We start from the raw sequence: 21,242 nt of genomic DNA on the forward strand, positions 1-21,242 counted from the left end.
AGATGTGGGTGATGATGAGGAATAATGATTTTAAGTCTGAATCAAATCCATCAAGTAATTACAGACATAAGAAGAAAAAAGAGTACGTGTAAAAAACTTTTACCAAGGTGGGGAGGCGGAAAGACGCCGACAACAACGCCGGATCGAGTAGGATAGCTCTCCTTATACTTCGAATAGTCGAGCTAAAACAAAGGTTGCCGAAAAACTTCAGCTAAGAAAGTGACACGCCGACACCGATGCTGACGCAGGGGCAAGTAGAATAGCATCTCTACTCTCCGAATAGTGGGGCTAAAAAGCCTTGTTGACATCTGACCTCTAAGTGTGACCTTAAACTTTGAGTTAGGGATCCGGTTCTTGTATAAATAATTTGACATATTGTCTCATCAAGAGGAATATTTGTGCCAAGTAATATTAAAATCCCTTGATGGATGACAAAGTTCCAGACCGGCTAGAATTCCGAACGAACGCAATAACTATATGCCACCCCAAGAGGGAGGGCATAAATAAAAGAATTTCACTTTTCCAAATAAGGGACGGATACTTCAGTCAACTAAAACAGTACATTGAACATTCGCATCGGTATAAAGACAAGCCGAAAATAGTACTGAATTTATTTATTTCATAACCTAGGACAATAAATATGAAGTAATCCGTGTTGTATTCAAAATATTTCCATTTCTATTCAGTGCAGTATTCTGAAGCATCAACACGTGTACAAAACTGAGTTCAAAGCGGTGAATTGAAACGCTCAACAAATCCATGACATCGTTCAATAGTAAAGTTAACTTGCAGTCAACAGGCTGTAAATGTGGAGTTCATACAAGCAACAACAATGATGAAATGATCCATAGTGCCAAAGAAGTTTTTTCTGCATTTTTCATGCCATTAAGATTTTTTCAATTTTCTTTTTTGACGTCACCTCCTGTTTCGGCAGTTCCAGGCCATAAAGAGCTGGATCTCTTGACACATCCACTGATAACTGTAATAGATATAGTACAAAACCAATAATTGACTTTAATAACGAAAGTCTCGCATATTAATTATGTATTAGTTTATAGTAAAATTAACTGATATAAAGTTTTTCCATAGAATTTCAGTTATGTAGCGGTGATCATTTATTCCAAACTATAGCTCTGAGAAGGACCCCAGATCAAAAAGGAGGTATATAGAATCTATTAGCAGACATTGGTGTCTTCTGTCAGACTGTCGAGCAGAAAATTGGCAACGTTCTTGGATCAAACCCAGCTTGCAACCTCTCAATAACTTCCGATACCTGAACTAACCAAGTTAGGATATTTAATATTGAGCCGTGTCATGAGAAAACCAACATAACGGGTTTGCGACCAGCGCAGTCTGGTCAGGCTCCATGCCGTTCGCTTTTAAAGCCTATTAGAATTGGAGAAACTGTTAGCGAACAGCATGGATCCTGACCAGACTGCGCGGATCCATGCTGGTCGCAAACTCACTATGTTGGTTTTCTCATGGCACGGCTCAAATATCAAATATATTCACGATTTCAAATACAAAAGAAAGCTCACGTGGTGTGGCACGCGCCATGACGTCACTTGCTCCGCCCATAACAGATTTGCTTCCATCTACAATTAATTTCCACTTAGTATCACCTACTATTTCTTCTTTGTTTCTGTCTTTTGTAACGCCGGTATCTAGAGCTCTGCCATCTCCGGCTACTTTGGTTGTGAGGAACGAAGGTTTGATGTACGAGCCCAGTGCACCTGCCGACTGTAAAACTGAAAATAAATACACTTGTACAGAAGATGAACATACATGAAACTTATTTCATTATATTCGAATTCTATTTCGGATGACGAATGTTCGAAGGGTGGTTGCTGACTGAATAAGAAACAATACTGAGAAACATAATATAGTCAGAAAACAATATTTCAAAGTAACAAGAGTGCAAACTGGCACAAAATGTTAGATCAACGGGGCGGCTTTGTTCCAAACAATATTGAGAATCACAATTAAGTGAAAGTATAAGAGAATAACAAAATGGAAATAATCCCCAGATACGTAGTTTAATAACTAAACTAAAAACAAATAGCAAAACAGAGTGGGTGGGGTGATGGGATATTAAGAGACAATATTGGCAAACGTAAGAAACGTAGAAAAACAAGGTGTCTACTGAGAGCTGGACAATTCGACAATTAAGGCAATTATTGCAAAAAAAAATAATACTTATAAATTTCACTGGATCTGGGTATGTTTTAAAGGGAAGAAAGTGGTGTATTAACAAGGCGATTCATGTGTTGTTAATACGTGTTTTTTCTTTCTTTTTGAAATGATGTGTCGCAGCTGAATAATCACCTGCTATTTGCGCCTTATTTCCTGTCTAAACATTGCTTTTATGAGGCTTAAATTATGCAATGCAATCCATAGTATGCTTTGCTGTATTAGCTACAGACCAGAAAACGCACTACAATACCCTGTGGCGCCGCCTAAGTGCACAGCTTACTTCCATTTCGACCTTGGGACAATGAATATATTGTATCGTGTGTAATCTGTGCGATTGTTTTTTTTTTTGTTGTTTTTTTTTCTTTTTGTTTCACTTTCGAATAAATCTTGGACACATTATCAACACATTTAAACTCAAAATTCATGTCCGTGCTCAAAATATCTTGAAATTGTGCTTCCTGTTTACCGAATTTTTTAAGTGATATACAAAAATATGTAACAAGAGCTGTCAGTGGACAGCGCGCTCGACTATTCTCAGTGCGTGATAGTATAATATAAGCAATGACTAAAACTTTAACATTACAATAAGCATATTCTAAGTCGAAAAGGGGCCATAATTCAGTTAAAATGCTTGACAGAGTTGCCTCCTCCTTTTTCCAGACGGATCATGATGGTAAACAAGTATGCAAAATATGAAAGCAATATCTCAATGGACTTTGAAAATATTTGGTGTGGTACGCAAACTTTAACATTTATTCTAAGTCGAAAAAGGGCCATAATTCAGTCATAATGCTTGACAGAGTTGCCACCTCCTTTTTACAGACTGGGGTCATGATGGTAAACAAGTATTCAAAATATGAAAGCAATATCTCAATGGACTTTGAAAATATTTGGGGTGGTACGCAAACTTTAACATTTATTCTAAGTCGAAAAGGGGTCATAATTCAGTCAAAATGCCTAATAGAGTTGCCTCCTCCTTTTTACAGACTGGGGTCATGATGGTAAACAAGTATGCAAAAAACCAAAACAATAACTCAATGGACTTTGAAAATATTTGGGGTGGTACGCAAACTTTAACATTTGTGTGACGCTCACGCTCACGCTAACGCTCACGCCGACGCCGGGCGAGTAGGAAAGCTCCCCTTTTCTTCGAATAGTCGAGCTAAAAAACGAGAAATAAGAATGTTCGTTTAAAAATATTGAATACCAGTACCATGCTTTTAGTAGTGTTGCTAATTTATGCGTCTCGGTTAAGGATATCTTAAAGATGTTGACCGTTTCAAAAAAACAATTAACGGTACTTAAAATTGTACTGGCATTTGTAAAGTCATCACCTATGGAAACAATTCATTTAGTCTCTGTGTCAACTAAGGGATTTTTAGCTCGACTATTCGGCGAATAGGGGAGCTATCCTACTCGCTCTGGCGTCGGCGTTAGCGTGGGCGTCACACAAATGATAAAGTTTGCGTACCACCCCAAATATTTTCAAAGTCCATTGAGATATTGCTTTCGTATTTTGCATACTTGTTTACCATCATGACCCCAGTCTGTAAAAAGTAGGAGGCAACTCTATCAAGCATTTTGACTGAATTAGGGCCCCTTTTCGACTTAGAATAAATGTTAAAGTTTGCGTACCACCCCAAACATTTTCAAAGTCCATTGAGATATTGCTTTCATATTTTGCATACTTGTTTACCATCATGACCCCAGTCTGTAAAAAGGAGGAGGCAACTCTATCAAGCATTCTGATTGAACTATGGCCCCTTTTCAACTTAGAATAAATGTTAAAGTTTGCGTACTACCCCAAATATTTGCAAAGTCCATTGAGATATTGCTTTCATATTTTGCATGCTTGTTTACCATCATGACCCCATTCTGTAAAAAGGAGGAGGCAACTCTATCATGCATTTTGACTGAATTATGGCCCCTTTTCGACTTAGAATATGCTTATTGCAATGTTAAAGTTTTACTCATTGCTTATATTATACTATCAAGCACTGAGAATAGTCGAGCGCGCTGTCCACTGACAGCTCTTGTTTACTATCTGTAGTAGCTATTTCCGTAGTATTTCAGTTAAGAAACGGTGATCCTTGAATTTATACCTGTACTGTCATATCAATAAAGGAAACATGTAGAATCAAATACTAGATATTTCGGCATCCTCTGCTAAATCGTCAAGCAGAAAACTGACCCCTTCCTTGGATCGAACCTAGCTTGCAAGGCTCTCAATTCATTATAATTTCCATTACCTCAGTAACTAACCTGCATGGTCAGCGTATTCAACATCAATATGAAAATTGAGCCGTGCCATGGGAAAACCAACATAGTGGGTTTGCGACCAGCATGGATCCAGACCAGCCTGCGCATCCGCGCAGTCTGGTCGGGATCCATGCTGTTCGCTTTTACAGCCTATTTAAATTGGAAAAACTGTTAGCGAACAGCATGGATCCTGACCAGACTGCGCTGATGCGCAGGCTGGTCTGGATCCATGCTGGTCGCAAACCCACTATGTTGGTTTTCTCATGGTACGGCTCATTAATGCTGATATTGAATATGCTAACAGTAACCACTAGAAATATAAATACTGTAAGACACAAAACTCACTGGATGTCGCATTCGTCATGATGTAACTGGTTCCGTCCGTGAATGACTTGCTACGTGTCCCATCCACAATTGAATCATCTACATTTTTTTCATTGTTACTGTCTTTTGTGACGCCAGTCACTAGAGCTGTGCCACCTCCAGCTACCCCGGCAATAAGGGCTGAAGATTTTACTGAAAATCCCAGTACCCCTGCCGACTGTAGGACCGAAATAGTGCCTGAAAAATAAATGTACTTGTACGCTGAAGCAGACTAGCTCCTAGACTATGATATATCTGTTTTACATTTTTATGATTAAATGTAGTGAACTGAGCCAGTCTATATTCTATGTCCAATATGATAATTTCAACATCATTCCTCTGTGAAAATCTCTAAAATAGACTGGCTTTTGTCTCTATGAAATTAAATTCGTCAAAAAAGGAAAAATGTAGAAATATATTATTATCAGTCTAGTGGATAGTCTAACGCCGAAGGAGCACGAGGGCGACAACGCCGACGACAACGACGACACCCAGTTAAGTAGAATGGCTCTCACTGTAATACGCTGAACACTCGAGGTAAATACCAAATACATATTTTTTCCCGGCCATATTTTACAGAACTTTCAATGTGTATTAACAAATTTTCTATTTACCAAAGTAATGTTCTATTAAGTTTATTGGTTTTTTTTTTATTTTCAATTTTTGTTTCCAGACCAAATGAAATTTTACCAAACATTTCTAGTTGGAAGAACTTTATACAGACTGGAAATCCATGTATTGTTTGGTGGCAAGTTTGACATTTTTTTTCACAAAAAAGGAAAGATTTACTGCATGAAAATAATCTTACTTCCGGCTGCAATTACTCCGCCATTTGCTATCGCTGCAGACGACATCATATTTGCTGCCACTGACCCGGCGGCGATCCCACCCGCCTTAAATCCGAGAGCAGACACAACCACGGGACCTCCTACCATTGCGGCCGTACCACCAACCACCACTGCGAGTCCTACTCGTTTCCACGATATATCGTCCATAGTTTTTCAGTAGAAACTGCAGATGATAAAGTAATTCCATTGAACTAAAGTGTTGAATAATTCCGAGATGCATTTACTGTATATAGGTGTTCTTTTCCAACCTCAAACAGTGCGGTTCATATTCATTTATTTGTTAAGGGGGTATTTAATATTATACTAGACATAATGGCGGACTTTTCAATCATGACTTTTCAAGTTGATAAAACCCGTAAGTAAATAGTCTAAAGACATAAATAAAGACCACTCACAATGATCTATACAGTTCCAGACGGACAGTTTCCGGGAAATGCGCGAAAAGTTAGGTTGTAAAAACACAAATATAAATTTGTTCTATAAATAAAGTTTAGTAATATATCAAAATTATAACCAGACTATAACAGAGTAAACATTATTTTATCGTCTGCTGGCAAGTTTCTATGCCGTCTATATATAAATGTATAACGAAAAGTCTGTATATGATAAAAAGACCCCCTTCTATTTTTATTACATGTATATAGAAGGGGGTCTTTTTTCATATACAGACTTTTCGTGGCCTTTGGATAGAATTTCAGGCTCCTGTGGTATAACATACAAATAAACAATAACAAATGTACAATTTTATTACCATGCAACAAAGTCGTTACACATACCACAGGAGCCTGAAATTCTATCCAAAAGCCACGAAAAGTCTGTATATGAAAAAAGACCCCCCTTCTATTTTTATTATATAGAAGGGAGGTCTTTTTCATATACAGACTTTTCGTGGCTTTTGGATAGAATTTCAGGCTCCTGTGCACATACAAACAGGTACAACTGTTTGTCAAACATTAAGGTACTTCCGCAAATTGATATTAGAAATTCATGTGAAAAATCAGAATCCTCGAAACAGCTTTCGAAATGCAAGGACATAAAATATATATGATAAAAGTTGAAAAGATATATCTGTAGGTAAACATGCGAGCATGAAAGCTACGCTGAACCCTATCTCCACAGTGCTTTGGAAGAAAATAAGTGAACATTTTTGGTGCAAAATTTTGGTATCGTATGCAACCTAAATTGCTATAAAATATTTATTTTCAAATCAAAGAAATGCCAAATTAGTGCATACGAGCCTTACTTTTTCAAGAAAATGTCGTTAAACATTCTAATGCGCAAAACACGTGCACAGTTTTTCTAAAATATTTCGCCGCCATGTTTATTTCAAGGAATAAAATATATGACTGTTTTTTTTTACCTCAGATTTCCTTATTGAAATATGTATGTCTCCTTATTCATGGTTAGAGATATCCTTTTAGTATAGTTTTTCACTGTCCGATCTCCTTAATCTGTTACCGATCCTTCACATTTAAAGAATAAACGCAATGTGTAATGGTAGTTTTTCGCTTTACACACCTCTCTTGGACAAGAAAACCGTTTCACTTAAAATTTGTAAGCATCCGCTGGCAAAATATTAATGAAAGATCGGAACTTTTTCTAAAATAAAGTTGAATTTCAATCATTTTCCAAAACTGGAAATATTGCACATTGTGTTGAATTTATAAATAAAACAAAAATCCCCAAAATAAACCATTTTAGAACTTTTCCGGGAACTATACGTTTCAGCCGAACAACACATTTCAAGATGACACAAATGATTTCTCTTCGTAAATAATATCAAAGGAACCTGAGGAACACTGCTGAATAGGTAAAAGTGCTTACTTGTTTCAGTTTTACGTCCTGTAGAAAACAATCAACTTTCAACTTTAAATGCATATATCTTCTATAATTATTCCAATATAAAAAACTGTCCGATCTTTTCTGTGAAAAAATAAAACGAAATAAATTTAGCTATTTGTTTACACTTCAACCATGTGCAATTAAAGGCATGTACTATCACGAGACTCCCGTGCATTTTGAACCTCGTGGTGAATAACTGAATTTACTTTAAAGTATGGTGTCTCAGTTGAGCCAGTTATTTGTTAATTTCTGAGAACATACATTAAAGAAGTGTCTATGAGATTATGCATATGTACGAATATTTACTAGTCTACTTTATATTAACGACGATAGAAAACAAGTGTGCACTCGGCAAATAGTAAGTCTATTATTTTCAGGTGTATACTGAACACCGATCCCAATGTTCGTAATTTTCAGATAAAGAACTCGTTATCCTTGATTTCGTAGACAGTCTTAGTACTGGACCGCTGCTTCCGCTGTCTACGGAAGCCTATTAGGGACATTTTGTCTTAGTTTTTATGCATTACCTCTTATGTTTGATGTATTATGCGTTACTTATTATTTATTATCTCTTAGATTATACACGTAAGGTAGAGGTGAAGCGGGAAACATGAACTGAATCCTTTACTGATATGTTTTCTTTCACAAAGCTCGACCGAATAGCTCTGTTAACTTGAATCTACATTCCGCATGGCCTAATGTATTTTGTTACCAAAGTATTTGATCGGTATGATTTTGGCAAGAAAGTACGCTAAGAAGATGTCAATATATGCTGTGAAATGTGTGGTTCCCATAGGAAGATATATAGCCAAGACTCAGAATGTCTAGTAAGACTGCTCAAACCTATAGTGTTCAAATTTCCATACATGTACAAGATGCTATATAGAGAGCTATTAACACTTGTAGAAGAAAATCTTGATTTAATCCCTTATTTACATAATGAAAATATCTTTCATTTCATCATATCAGTTTTCTTTGCATCTGTGAAAATAAAGATACTGTAACTATTGGATATGATACAGATTTTGTTAGGGAACACTTCTATGACGTTTGAACCAAATGCTTTGCATCAGGGAAGTTTTATGTAAATTTAACTTGGGTTTACGCAGAACATTGATTTGTAGCAAAAATCGCACGTACGCTTTAAGAATATTTTCATCGAAATTCTTAGCTAAAAAAGGGACACTAAACTGCCGAAGTGATAAATGTTTTGGTTTTAAACGTTGGTGTAAGGTGTTAAATAGCTTTTAATACTGGTGAAGTTATAAATACGCTGGAAGAAAACTTCAGTCATTTGTGCAGCGCGAACTGCGAATTCCTACTATTGAAGTCTTATTTATCAGCTCTTGCAAATATAAAATGTACATAATTTTGCATTTAGGTATTTCATCTTACATCTTATGTCTAAGGTATTAGGCATTAGGTATGTCATCTCATGTCAAAGGCATTAGGAATTAGGTATTTCATCTTATGTCTAAGGACTTATATACTCTCTATTGTGGCTATCGTACTTTATTCGACGCCGCCCTGAAGGCGGTGTCGAGTATATGGGATACACTTTTATTTCGGACCCTGTAAAGATGGTAATGAATAGTTTCGGAGTGATAAGCTGAACACAGTGAATAGTTTGTAAAAGTATCAACGATATTGCACAATACATTTTAGTGAATAAACAAAAAATGACAAAAAGAAAACATAAAAAATGTATGTAATGCAACTTATTATGTGATTTAAAACAATGCTATCTGTCTTTCCTCTCCTTATTTGTAGAGCAGAACATATTTTTTTTTATTTACAATTTCGTCAAAAATGTTGATCCGATTTATTGATAAGGGAGGTTCCTCTGTAGGTCAAGTTTTCTATTTTCTATTCTTAGCATGACCTACTTACCTATCTCATTTTCTATAAATAGAACACACCGCAGATATACCATACAGTACTGCGTGAATCGCCTGGACAAGGGAGCGTTCGTGTATTTTACAACTTCGAAGAGAATTAAAAAAAAAAAAAAAATTATGGAAAATCACAATTTGCCTGCATAAAAATTCCTTGCGAAAAAAAACGTATTTACAAAGTAAATAAAGGAATCAATAAGCATAGATATGTTGAAATGAACGAAGGAAGTGCCGCTGTTAACTTATTTTTAACCTTTTTGTCTTATTTTCTTTGTTGATAGGTACAGTGATGTAATTTCAGAATGTGCACACTTTTGCAAATTCCTATTTCTATTTGTTTTTTTTTTGTTTTGTTTGTTTTTTTTCTTTTGTTTTTCTTTTTTTTCTTTTTTTGCTTATGTGTCATATAGATCTACTCATTGTTTACAGATATACACTGTCAACTAAGGTGTGCAATAGGCTAAAGAGCATTTGGCTGAATTTGTCAGTGACAAGTTAATACTTCTTTAATTGTGGTTAGATTGAAATATCAAAAGCCATGGGACCATAACGTATCAAAGCATCAGTGACTTTAAAATAGAATTCCTTGTTGAATTGATATGTTCATTGATCTTATATGACTAGTCAGTTCCTCTGGTTTTATTATATCTTGTTACTTGCTTCTTTTTTTTCTTTTTTCTTTTTAATTTAATAGATAGTTTTTGTATTTGTCCATTCCTAACAAAAAAAAACATTTTCATTGAAATATTTTCTACACTTTGGCAGTGGGTTATTATGCTTGCTAAATTTCTTGTAATATTAGATTTGAACTAGACACTGACATACACCTAGTAACCTTACAGTTCAACGAGGACTTCAAGTTTATCGTTCGTCCGAAAAAAAAAATGAATTCTATGATATTCAAAAGTATATAAGAAAGATTCATGCTTTGTGAATAGGGGCAATACAGAGATTATTTATGTTATATCATTCTTTTCTTGGACAAAATATTTGGTTGTTTTTGGCAAGGGAAACAGTGAATTGCTGTGTATAATCTGCATTCTGAAATCTATAATGTAGGTGACTAATGTCCATAAAACTTCATCAGTAAATAGAAAACACTCATTACACTACATGATAATAAAAATAATGGTTTCTGTGAACCACAACTTTGAAATAATTTTAACATTTCCTCATTTCCCAACAAACTGCATTTCTGTGAAACTTCATACACACGCTCCTGCATATAAGAACTTTTCACAGGAGGTGACCTTAGTTAGTGAAATAATTACTTTAATTTTGTATGTAAAGGGACCACCTACTCGCAATGTTAATGTCATTGCAGGTAGAGGATTTGTATTGCATGGTAAAACTTTTCTATCATGTTTATTCTTCATGTTTTAAACAGTTTGTAACATATATTGTTTTATGTGCTAATGTTGATAACTTGTAGCCAGTCAGACTAATAAAGTAATGATTAGGTGATTTCTCATATTGCAATAAATGTACTTCAGACACAACACTTGGCGGCGTCTTTGATGCTTGCATCAATGAATTTCCTTGTAATAGATAAAGTATACAGTTTGTATAAATATAGTGCTCAGAACTTTACAGACAGAAGTTAGTTCAGAGATTACTAACTGCGCAGTTAACAAAAGACGACCCACAAGATCTGTAATGAAATATATAATGCAGCAAGATAACAAACAGAGAAAAAAACAAAAAAAAAAAAAAAAAAAAAAAAAACACAAAAAAAACAACGGAAAATAAGAAATGGGTTTATTAAGCCTGTTTATGGGCAGTAATGAAATATATTATCCTGCAAGACAACAAACTGAAGTGAATCACTAGGAAATAAGAAATGGGTTTTATCGAGTCTAATTTTGGGCATTAATCATGTTAATGAAATACATAATACTGCATATGCCCATTTGGGACAGTTTAAGCCATTCTCTATTTTTAGGAACAGCAAACCCCGACTTCCTATTACAATGAGTGTATTTTGTTTAAGTCATAGCCATGCTCTGGCTTTGTAAACTCAAACCACAACACCAGAAGTACAAAGTAACATGTTTAATAACAATCCTAGGTCTGGTGACTCTAGGTTAAATACTTTTTGAGATATACATGACATATATTCGGACTGACGCACTGACAAGAACAATTTTATGTCTCCCATAAAACAACAAGAAACAAAAGCTGTCGGTTGACAGTGCAATCGACTATTCGAAGAATTGATGGAAGTATGGTTTCAAAATATCTGACAAAAGATAAAAAATAGATAAGACAAACAATCTACCTGTATTTGTGGATTTAGATATACCTTGCACTATATGGCAATGTGTGGCCATGATGGTAAGCAAGTGTTCAAAGTTTCGAAGTTATATATCAAGAATTTTAGACAAAAAATGGAATTGTATGCGAAACGTAACTTATTTCTATGCCAAAAGAAAACACAATAACTGAGCTAATGACCTTGTCCTAGTTATATAGTCTTGCCTACATATGTTTACTATGATGATAAACAAGTGGTCATCTGAAAAAGTTGTTTAAAGGCGCTTGAATTTCTGTCTCTAATGACTTCAGAAAGGGATCAAATGCCCCGTGTTTAAACTACAGACAAAGTTTAATGGAAATTCAGCAAAAGACTTCATGAAAAAATGTTTAAAGGTATTTCTGTGTTTAGCTCTAGAGAACCCTTCAAGGGGACCATTGCGCGTTTTGAAACAACTTTGGAAATGACCTTATATTGGTGGTACAGACTGAGTTTGATCAAGATCCATCATGCTGTTCATGGCATAGGTCGTTTAAAGCTTTTTTTCCTAGTTTTAGCGCTAGTGGTCACCAAAAGGGGTAAAGTGCCACAAGCAGTAATCGTTAACGTCCGTCAATTTTGTTTCCCTATTGAGAACTAGGCAAATCTAACTTTTGATAAGTAACACACAAGATATAACACCCAAGAGGTAATACGTAACATGTAAGATGTAACTGATAACACGTAACACATAATATGTCATACATAAGAGGTTATGCATAAAAACTAAGACAAAATGTCCCTAATAGGCTTCCGTAGCTGTCAACACCGCAGTAACCACTAATGTAAAGTCAGTGTCCATTTCTATGCAGGAATTTCAATACACATTTATTATCAGTTTAAATCTATGAAAATGTGAAAAAAATGTCATTGTTTTATGAAGAACGATACAGAAAAGTTACTTTTGAGATATTGCTGATTTTAATCATCAGGTTTTCGCGTGAGAAGTTCAACTGATTGCATTTTTGTAAAATGTTTCGTAGTTATCTGCAATTGTATTCAAATTATATTACCTCCTAATTATATCTGGCAGTACATTTTTTCTGCGATTTATTACATGCATAAATTCTCATTATTGTATATTAAAAAGTCAATAGATCAAAATTGGTTAGTGTACGACGCATGAAATATCTAATAAGGAATCACTATACTCATCGAACTTGCATATATCGTGATTAGGCAAATATTTCGATTGTTTTTATAATTTATAAATATACAATCACGTATGTTTGAGAAAGTTACGTTAAGTAATTTCGGTAGTTACCGCAGGAAGTGCCGAACATTCCATTTTCACCAAATTTTCCGTGAGATAAGCAGCCCAAGTACATAAAATCCACTTTAATAAATTAAACCTTTCTTATACTTGCATAATCCTTGTAAAGAATTTTGGATCGTTGCCAAATCTTGTTGACTTCTCTTACAATTTTAGGCAGTTTGGTACACCATACGTAGAAAAATCATTGTCTTGCAAACTGAGCTGTTTTTGAACTCTGGAATAGCTGCATGTGAAAGCTTTTGTTCACTTTTCACACCTCAAATGAAGGCCACCCTAAATTCAAGATGGCGGAAATACCTTAAAACAATTTATTTAAACTTCATGTAGAGAATTTACATAAAATCATCAATTAAAGTCCATAATTTGTGAATGTAATAAGTATTGAAAACGAACCTGTTTAGCGATAATCCATTTAACAATGAGGACAATGTTGGCAAAACAGGAAATATCAATGGTATTACCATTCATTGATATTTAAGGCCACTCCAAGTTGATTATAGTTCTTCGGAAAATTAAATAATAGAAGAAGCGAGATAGTGAGCTTTCTTTTTAAATTTGACTTTTAGAAAGATGAATACATTTTTCAATAAGAGAACAGAACAGACTAGTTTATTGGCTAAACTGTACACAGTTTCTCGTCATGCATGTACAAACATGTCTATAAAGACCACCCTTTGGACAGTCAAAATGCGGTCTTTATTGGGAGGTGGTCTTTATTCACAGGTTAAAATACACTGAAAAATGTTAAAACAGCAAACAAAACATGTGGTCTTTACAGCCACGTGGTCTCTGTTCAGAGTAGGTCTTTAACATAATTATGTTTGACTGTACATGTAAAATACATACATGTATAATGTTACTGTAAAATATTGCAACTACCCAAACGAAAAAAATGATTAACAAAACACTAACAAAACACTAGCCAAACATCAACAAAACATATTTTGATATTTTGTTAGGATGTTTTGTTATTACAGCATTTAACAAAACACCAATAATGTACTTCCAGGATTTTAGGTGGTTAGTATTTTGTTAATGTTTTGTTATATCAGTAATGTTTTATTGATGTTTTATTACACTTTGAAGAATGAAAACCATGTTTTCTTAGTGTTTCATTACACTTGAATTTGTACATGTTATATTTTGTTGGTATCTCATTTGACTTGTAGAAACACGAGCTTTTGTCTAGGAAAGTTGGACTTAATTAGTAAAATTTTGGAATGGAAAATAGCATGAAAAATAATAACTTAGAAAGCTTTTGTGATGGAAACTATAGTCACAGAATTTTTGGGAGGTATTTCTTGTGAACATAGAATATTTTAGGGGCCTCCTAATGGCCGAGTGGTTAAGGTCGGTGACTTCAAATCACTTGCCCCTCATCGATGTGGGTTCGACCCTCACTCGGAGCATTGAATTCTTCTTGTAAGGAAGCCATCCAGCTGGCTTACGGAAAGTCGGTGTTTCTACCCAGGTGCCTGCTCGTGATGAAATAATGCACAGAGGGGCACCTAGGGTCTTCCTCCACCATTGAAGCTGGAAAGTCGTCATATGACCTATCATGAGTCGGTGCGACGTTAAATCCAAAAAAAAAAAAAAGAAAAAAGAAAAAGAATATTTTAATGGATAAGTATTTTTATGACCAATAACTACAATAAACTTAATTAGATAGGTAACAAAACAAATGGGATTAAAACATGTATTGTAATGCAACTTGTATATATAATGTATTCATGCACCTTGCAGAAAAGTTCATTTTGAACTAATTAAAAATTTATTGAAATAATTATCATTACTTTTTCTTCTAGAGTACCACAAAAAAGATCTATCAGTAGTTGCATAGATAATATTGCAATTTTTTTCCACCTGGCTATTAAGGGGTGATAAATTAATCTACTGCAGTGTACATGTTGCTTGTCTCACAACAGGAGATTACCACAGACTGATAAGATCGTGTCTGCTTTTATTCAGAAACTCTAGACTACCAAGAGGTCAGCCAATGAAAATAAAGTAAGTGAACTACTTCTGGGGTGTGTTCATGTACCACAAAAAGTAGTCTGGCTACCGACTAGATAATCTTTTTTTTAGAAAAAAATAATTCTTTTATATATTTTGACTTCATCAGTCTTGGCTCTGATTATCTAGTCTGGTAAACTCTGGTCAGAGCTTTTGACCGATATCTCATGATAAACCGTAAGCTGACCGATCACACAGTATGGCACACTGCAATAAATTTCTCCTATGGATAGAGATCTTAATCAGCATTTAGTTAACAGGTGGTGAGCACATGAGCTGAGGTTAAATTTTGTCGTTCATTTTAATTAGGCCACTTTTGATTATACACCAAAAAATTGAAAAGGTCAGAATTGCCCTTTGTCTTCAATCATAAAAACAATAATTCCTAAATGAAATCATATTAATTATCATAATAGTCTTCTTATTGGTTAGATTAAATAAATATGTATATACTATTTATACTATTGATACCAGTAAGTCTTATCTAATAGCACAGTGCATAATAAGAAAAGAAGTCATAGGCAGAATGAATATTTTAACAATGGATTCAGCTATAGAGAAGGGATTAGAAGTTTTACAACGTAATTAATGATGTTCGTTGTCCTTTATTTTTTAAGTTGAAAAAGTATGTGCAATATAGATCTACTATATATGCATTTTATGATGTGTTTTTGAATATTGTATTAAAATTTTCTAGTTAGTAACCATCTTAATCTCCCAGATTTAGTTACTTTTTAGGGGCAAAAAAACACAGTAAAAACATGTTTTGACTGTTATATCCGTCTTGTAGTATATATAAAAGGGTTTTATGGATACAAAGCGTTGAGTTCATACCGTTTACAATTAATGTGATTTTTTTTGAATAAGCATAAAACTGTAATTTATAGCATCTCCATACTTTCTTTAGTCAATTGCTAAGTAAGATATGTAGTACATCATGTTTCTCTAGAAAGCTTACCTAATTATATTTGAAATTCAGTTGGTTCGAACTACCTATAGCTCGAATAAATTTGAGGATTTCTTTGTTTTTTGAGCAGTGAGTTTTGAGTTAAAAAAGTGAATTTCGAGTGAGTTTCGAGTTAGAAAAGTGAGTTTCGAGTTTAAACTCACCCCTGTGGGTTGAAAACCTTGCTTGTGGTGCAGAACTCTCGGGTGAGGAAGCCATCTAGTTGGATGGTTGTGCTTGAAACAATGCATGGAGGGGTACCTGGGATCTTCCTTTAGAACCATGTATGGAGGGTCACCTGGGGTCTTCCTTTATTACCATGCATGGTGGGGCACCTGGAGTCTTCCTTTAGTACCATGCATGGAGGGGCACCTGGGCTTCCTTTAATACCATGCCTGGAGAGGCACCTGGGGTCTTCCTCTGGTACCATGCATGGAGGGGCACCTGGGGTCTTCCTCTGGTGTCATGCATGGAGGGGCACCTGAGGTCTTTCTCTAGTACCATGCATGGAGGGGCACCTGATGTTTTCCTCTTGTACCATGCATGGAGGGGTATGGCCGTAAGAACAGGGGGGGGGGGGGGGGGGGGCGCCCCCCTCCCAATAATTTGACCAATTAAGTTAATTCTCTTAGCAATCTTTTGACAACGAGTCAATTTTAGCCGTGCCCTGCAGTTTTGTAATTGTTTTTGATGTTTTAACAACCAAAATATTTTTTTAAAAAACGTTGTTAAACATTTCATGGAACTGGGTTTGTTATGGGTCGGCTGACTTTCAAAATCTGTGCCGCCCTCCCGCCCCCACTCTAAAAATGCTTCCTACGTGCCTGGCGGGCGCCTGGATTCTTCCTCTAGTACCAGAAAGGCTGGAAAATCATCAAATGACACATTTTCCTGTCAATTTTATGTTAAACAAAAACACACAATATGTAACTGTCCGGCAATGAAAGCCTTAATGCATGAATATTTGATAACCACCCGAAAGAAAATGCACCTACCTTCCAATCAAAATTTAACAGTGACTTAATGTTAATGAACATTTAATGGAGACCAAATGCAAGTGGTATTAGAAAACTTATTTTTCCTTGAAAAGATCAAATACCCAAAATTTTTATGCAGCTTCTTTAAGCCACGTCCTTTAACAAGTTCATGTACTTATTTCACATCTGCCAAATAAGTAGTGTATCTATTGTGAAACTGGCGAATTCACCCAGATTTTCCCCTTTTCAGTAAAAACATACGAAAATGTACTCAGAATGTGAAACCCCTTATCTAATGCATTCTTTTATAAGAAGACTTATAATATTTTCTACAACTGTTCACAAGCACATACAGTAATTGTGGTCTAAACTGAAGTAAAACTCTTAAAAAGAAACTTTGAAAAATTAAACAAATTCCTTGAAAAACAGTACAAACTATTATCTGATGAATTGTTCTTCCACCGCTATAAACCATTTATCTACCTAGTATTAACAACATACCGGTAATTATTGGTTTTTAACCGATATTTGCGCTAAGTTCAGTGATTTGAATATCATTTTCTTTTCTTTAAAACAATGCAAAAAAGCACTTACATATCTTAAAGATGATTATCTCTAAGTGAACTGAAAACATAAGGCAATTAATTTGGATGGCAAGATAAGGGAACCACAAACAGTGGTTTGAAATGAAATGGTACGGCCTGAAATACATAGTTTGACGTGATATGCGTTCTAAATCCAGTTAGACCTCAGATTTTTCTGTTATTTCTCTTTTTTATGTTCTGTTAGATTTGTGTATTTTTGGATATTTTGTTTGTTGGTTAGAACACGACAGATATGCCATGTTCATTTATAATACGTTTTAGCAATGAATTATAAAAGATAATAGGTAACGGTAGATTTCTTGGAAGCACATCACCACAAACACAGCCTCAAAGCCATGCATTTGCAAAGTAAGCCCACAACAATATATATATAAAGATATTTTTTAGAACGAATATCATTTAGTGACGCATTTACACTTTTGACACATTAGTATATACCGTCATACTAGTATTTTATGCGGATGCCAAGCATGTTAAAGCTAATAGAACTATTTTGAAGCACTAATAAGACATTATTACATCATCTATCAAAGCAAATCTTTTAACCCTTACACTGTTAAATTTCTATAATGAACTTGTCCATCTTTCAATTAGAACAGTACCATTAACTGTTAAAAAGGATGTTTATCAAAATTATACTGGCTGAATGGCGAACAGTGCAGATCATGATTAGACAGCAAGAATATGCAGGCTAATCATGATCTGCACTGGTCGCAAAGGCAGAATTAATCATGTCCAGCCTGGTACATGGCCGAGCAAGTTGGAGCACTTGAACAAAGTTGGACTGTACTATATTTCGCTGAACAATTATTAAGTTATATATAAATATTTATTGGTACATCTCAAAATCAAAAGTTTCAAAACAGCAACATGTAAATTAAAGATACGTGTTTTTTCTTCAAAATCGTGTAAACTATGTAAATGATGTGAATCATAAGGATATTTTTTCTTATCTTTAACAGAATTCGCTCATCTGACTTTGACTGTTTCACCTTATCAAAATGATCCAGATACAAATACACCACAATAAATCACTATTGTGATGACCTGTTGTCCCATAACTCTACATGGGCCAGGAATTTTACTGCTATAGTGATAAGGTTAATTGCTTCACAAGTAAGCAAGGGCCCTTGTAGTTTCTACTAGGAAAACTGTTGTCCCATAACTCTACATGGGCCAGGAATTTTACTGCTATAGTGATAAGGTTAATTGCTTCACAAGTAAGCAAGGGCCCTTGTAGTTTCTACTAGGAAAACTGTTGTCCCATAACTCTACATGGGCCAGGAATTTTACTGCTATAGTGATAAGGTTAATTGCTTCACAAGTAAGCAAGGGCCCTTGTAGTTTCTACTAGGAAAACTGTTGTCCCATAACTCTACATGGTACAGGAATTTTACTGCTATAGTGATAAGGTTAATTGCTTCACAAGTAAGCAAGGGCCCTAGTAGTTTCTACTAGGAAAACTGGGCAAAAAGAACATACTGTATTATTGATTTAAACTGGTTTACTTTCTGCGGCTGAAAAGGAGACTTAGGAAACGACTTTCTCCTTTTTCCAGATGTTCTCTTATATTTTTTCCCTTTCATGCGAGTTGTACATAATAAGTCAATGAAAACCAAGAAAGAGAAATTCAAAGCAAACTATTTACAGATCACGCTTATTTATTTCAAAATAAAGAAATTTATTTTAGAATAATGAATTGAAACAGATCAGTGATAGGCAGATATATTTTTCAGTTGTTTCATAAAACACCCAAATCATTGTTTTGGTTGCCAACTGTTGTCAGTTTCTTCCTGTCCCTTGGGAGCAGTTTCACTTCAAGTTCCCACATTATACATGATTTTTGTTTTGTAGGAAGGTGTTAGTTCTGTTCTTAAAACTCCAATTGCCGGGTATTCTTATCCATTGTAGATTATAATCAGCATTTCCTTATTTTAGCAATTAAGACATGAATTATTATATAGAAGCATTTTCATCTGTGCAACATCTTTTTTTAATAAATCATTCAAATTTAAACAAAGAATACATAATATCTAAAAAGTTTAACAACAGCATTAATCCACTATATATCAATTAATCATTAGGTATTCTTTCTAGTTCAATATTTTTTACCAAAAGTGCTCCCTGTAATCTACAGATCAATGGGTTGTTTATAAACATGTGTGAATGGCAATAGATATCCCAGAACCACCAGGTCATGTAACATGATCATTTTCAGCTGTAATAGCTTGACCTTAGATAAAGGTCGATCTCCAGGATTCAGGATATCCGGAGATGCTCAAACCAGATTTGCACAGACCGTATGTTTTGAGAATAAAAGGGACATAATGATACAAAATTTGTATTGCCTCAGGAGTTATCTCCTGTGAACAAAACATAGGGTCTGAACACAGACTAGTGTGTGAGTAATAGCAGAATAACCTTCGGCATATGCTTCGATTGGACGGCAGCATAAGATAAGATAAATGCCGCATTCCAGTCCCCGTATCAGTTGTTCCAGGATTATACTTATAATCACAAGGCCCCCCAAGGGCATCGGCATGGGTACAAAACAATCTACGCAGTTCAAACAATTCAAATACAATATAATTCTAACTGTGTGCAAATATGTGAAAATGTAAAGTTATATAATGTAGTTGGAAGATGGTAATATTATATTAGGCCCCTACTTTAGCAACAGTCACCACTTTTTTGTTAGTTTTGATAACAAGATGAAAAGTTTTTGGACACTTGTATGTGTATGAATGACAAATCAATTGTGCTTTTGGCCATAAAAGATATGAGGTGTTATAGTCATGTCCTAGATTGGCTAAATTTTGATACGTAACACATGCAAAAAGTGACTGCAGCTTATTGCATTTTTTCTGTTGCATGTATTTGATTTATTTTAATTTGACTCATTTATCTACAAGAAAGGAAGATTTTCCTAGTTTCTTTAGAGAGATGGCGCAAAATGAAAATGAAATTGTAGTCCCATTCAAATACATGGTAGGCTACTTTCACTTTGAAAAACAGTGTATAATTTCCAATCTGCACACTTTCCTGTCTTAAAAATCATATGTACAGTATTTAAGATACCCTATCTCATATACATGCAACACAATAAGCTAGGTTTAAAAAGTGAAAGCAAGCATTCCAATTTTTTTGTGGTCACATTTTTGGAAATCCTGAATCAAGTGTTTGCAGGAGTTATCTTTCCTGCGGTTATTGCTATTTGCATCACAATCATGACAGTTTTAACAAATAAATTGAAATAATACAAGTTTTAACAAAACAGTTGTACTGCTCCAGTAATTCAAAAACCCTACTCTTAACAAGTATTCTATGTCATCAAGCATAAATGCGAAAAACTATATAACATACATAATAAAGCTGAACTTATACGCGTAAATGAGCTGAGCGCTATTTTTCTACTTCACTGCTGATGTTTAATAGTAATTTTTTGACGTTAAACTGAAACGGGAAGATTGTTTATCTGTTTTGTTTTGTTGGTCTTAGAGTAACACCGAAACGACACAATTAACGTTTCCCAGCCTGAGGTTGTGTTGGTGGGGAAAGCCTCCAGGTGCCCCTCAAGACATTTTTTTTCAGGCTCAGGCGAGCACCTAGGTAAGGACACCAACCTTCGATAAGTCAGCTGAATGGATTACATAAAGAATTTTACACTTCAAGTGAGGTTTCGATCCCACGTCGGCCCCTCAGTGAATAGAATCAAACTGGGGCTGGACTGGA

The 21,242-nt window shown here is 34.9% G+C and overlaps 2 protein-coding genes across 3 annotated transcripts in view; one reads left to right on the forward strand and one right to left on the reverse strand.

Annotated features, from left to right (window-relative positions):
- Window positions 1-21,242, forward strand: part of LOC123540439 (phosducin-like protein 3) — a 478,889-nt gene that overhangs the window by 431,863 nt on the left and 25,784 nt on the right. The window lies entirely within an intron of this gene.
- Window positions 598-13,457, reverse strand: LOC123541029 (uncharacterized). 2 transcript variants are annotated; one of them, XM_053526212.1, is made up of 5 exons: window positions 13,363-13,457; window positions 5,624-5,826; window positions 4,798-5,013; window positions 1,627-1,748; window positions 598-979 (listed from the first exon to the last, which is right to left on the reverse strand). In XM_053526212.1, exons 2-5 carry the CDS (start codon window positions 5,808-5,810, stop codon window positions 878-880), a joined length of 627 nt encoding a protein of 208 aa, XP_053382187.1. In that variant the 5' UTR covers window positions 5,811-5,826; window positions 13,363-13,457; the 3' UTR covers window positions 598-877. The 2 variants fall into 2 exon arrangements, with proteins under 2 accessions (XP_053382187.1, XP_045182309.2); XM_045326374.2 differs by having other exon boundaries at window positions 1,539-1,748; window positions 13,363-13,455.

This window comes from Mercenaria mercenaria, chromosome 16 (assembly GCF_021730395.1).
Source record: "Mercenaria mercenaria strain notata chromosome 16, MADL_Memer_1, whole genome shotgun sequence".
In the NCBI taxonomy this organism is placed as follows: domain Eukaryota; kingdom Metazoa; phylum Mollusca; class Bivalvia; order Venerida; family Veneridae; genus Mercenaria; species Mercenaria mercenaria.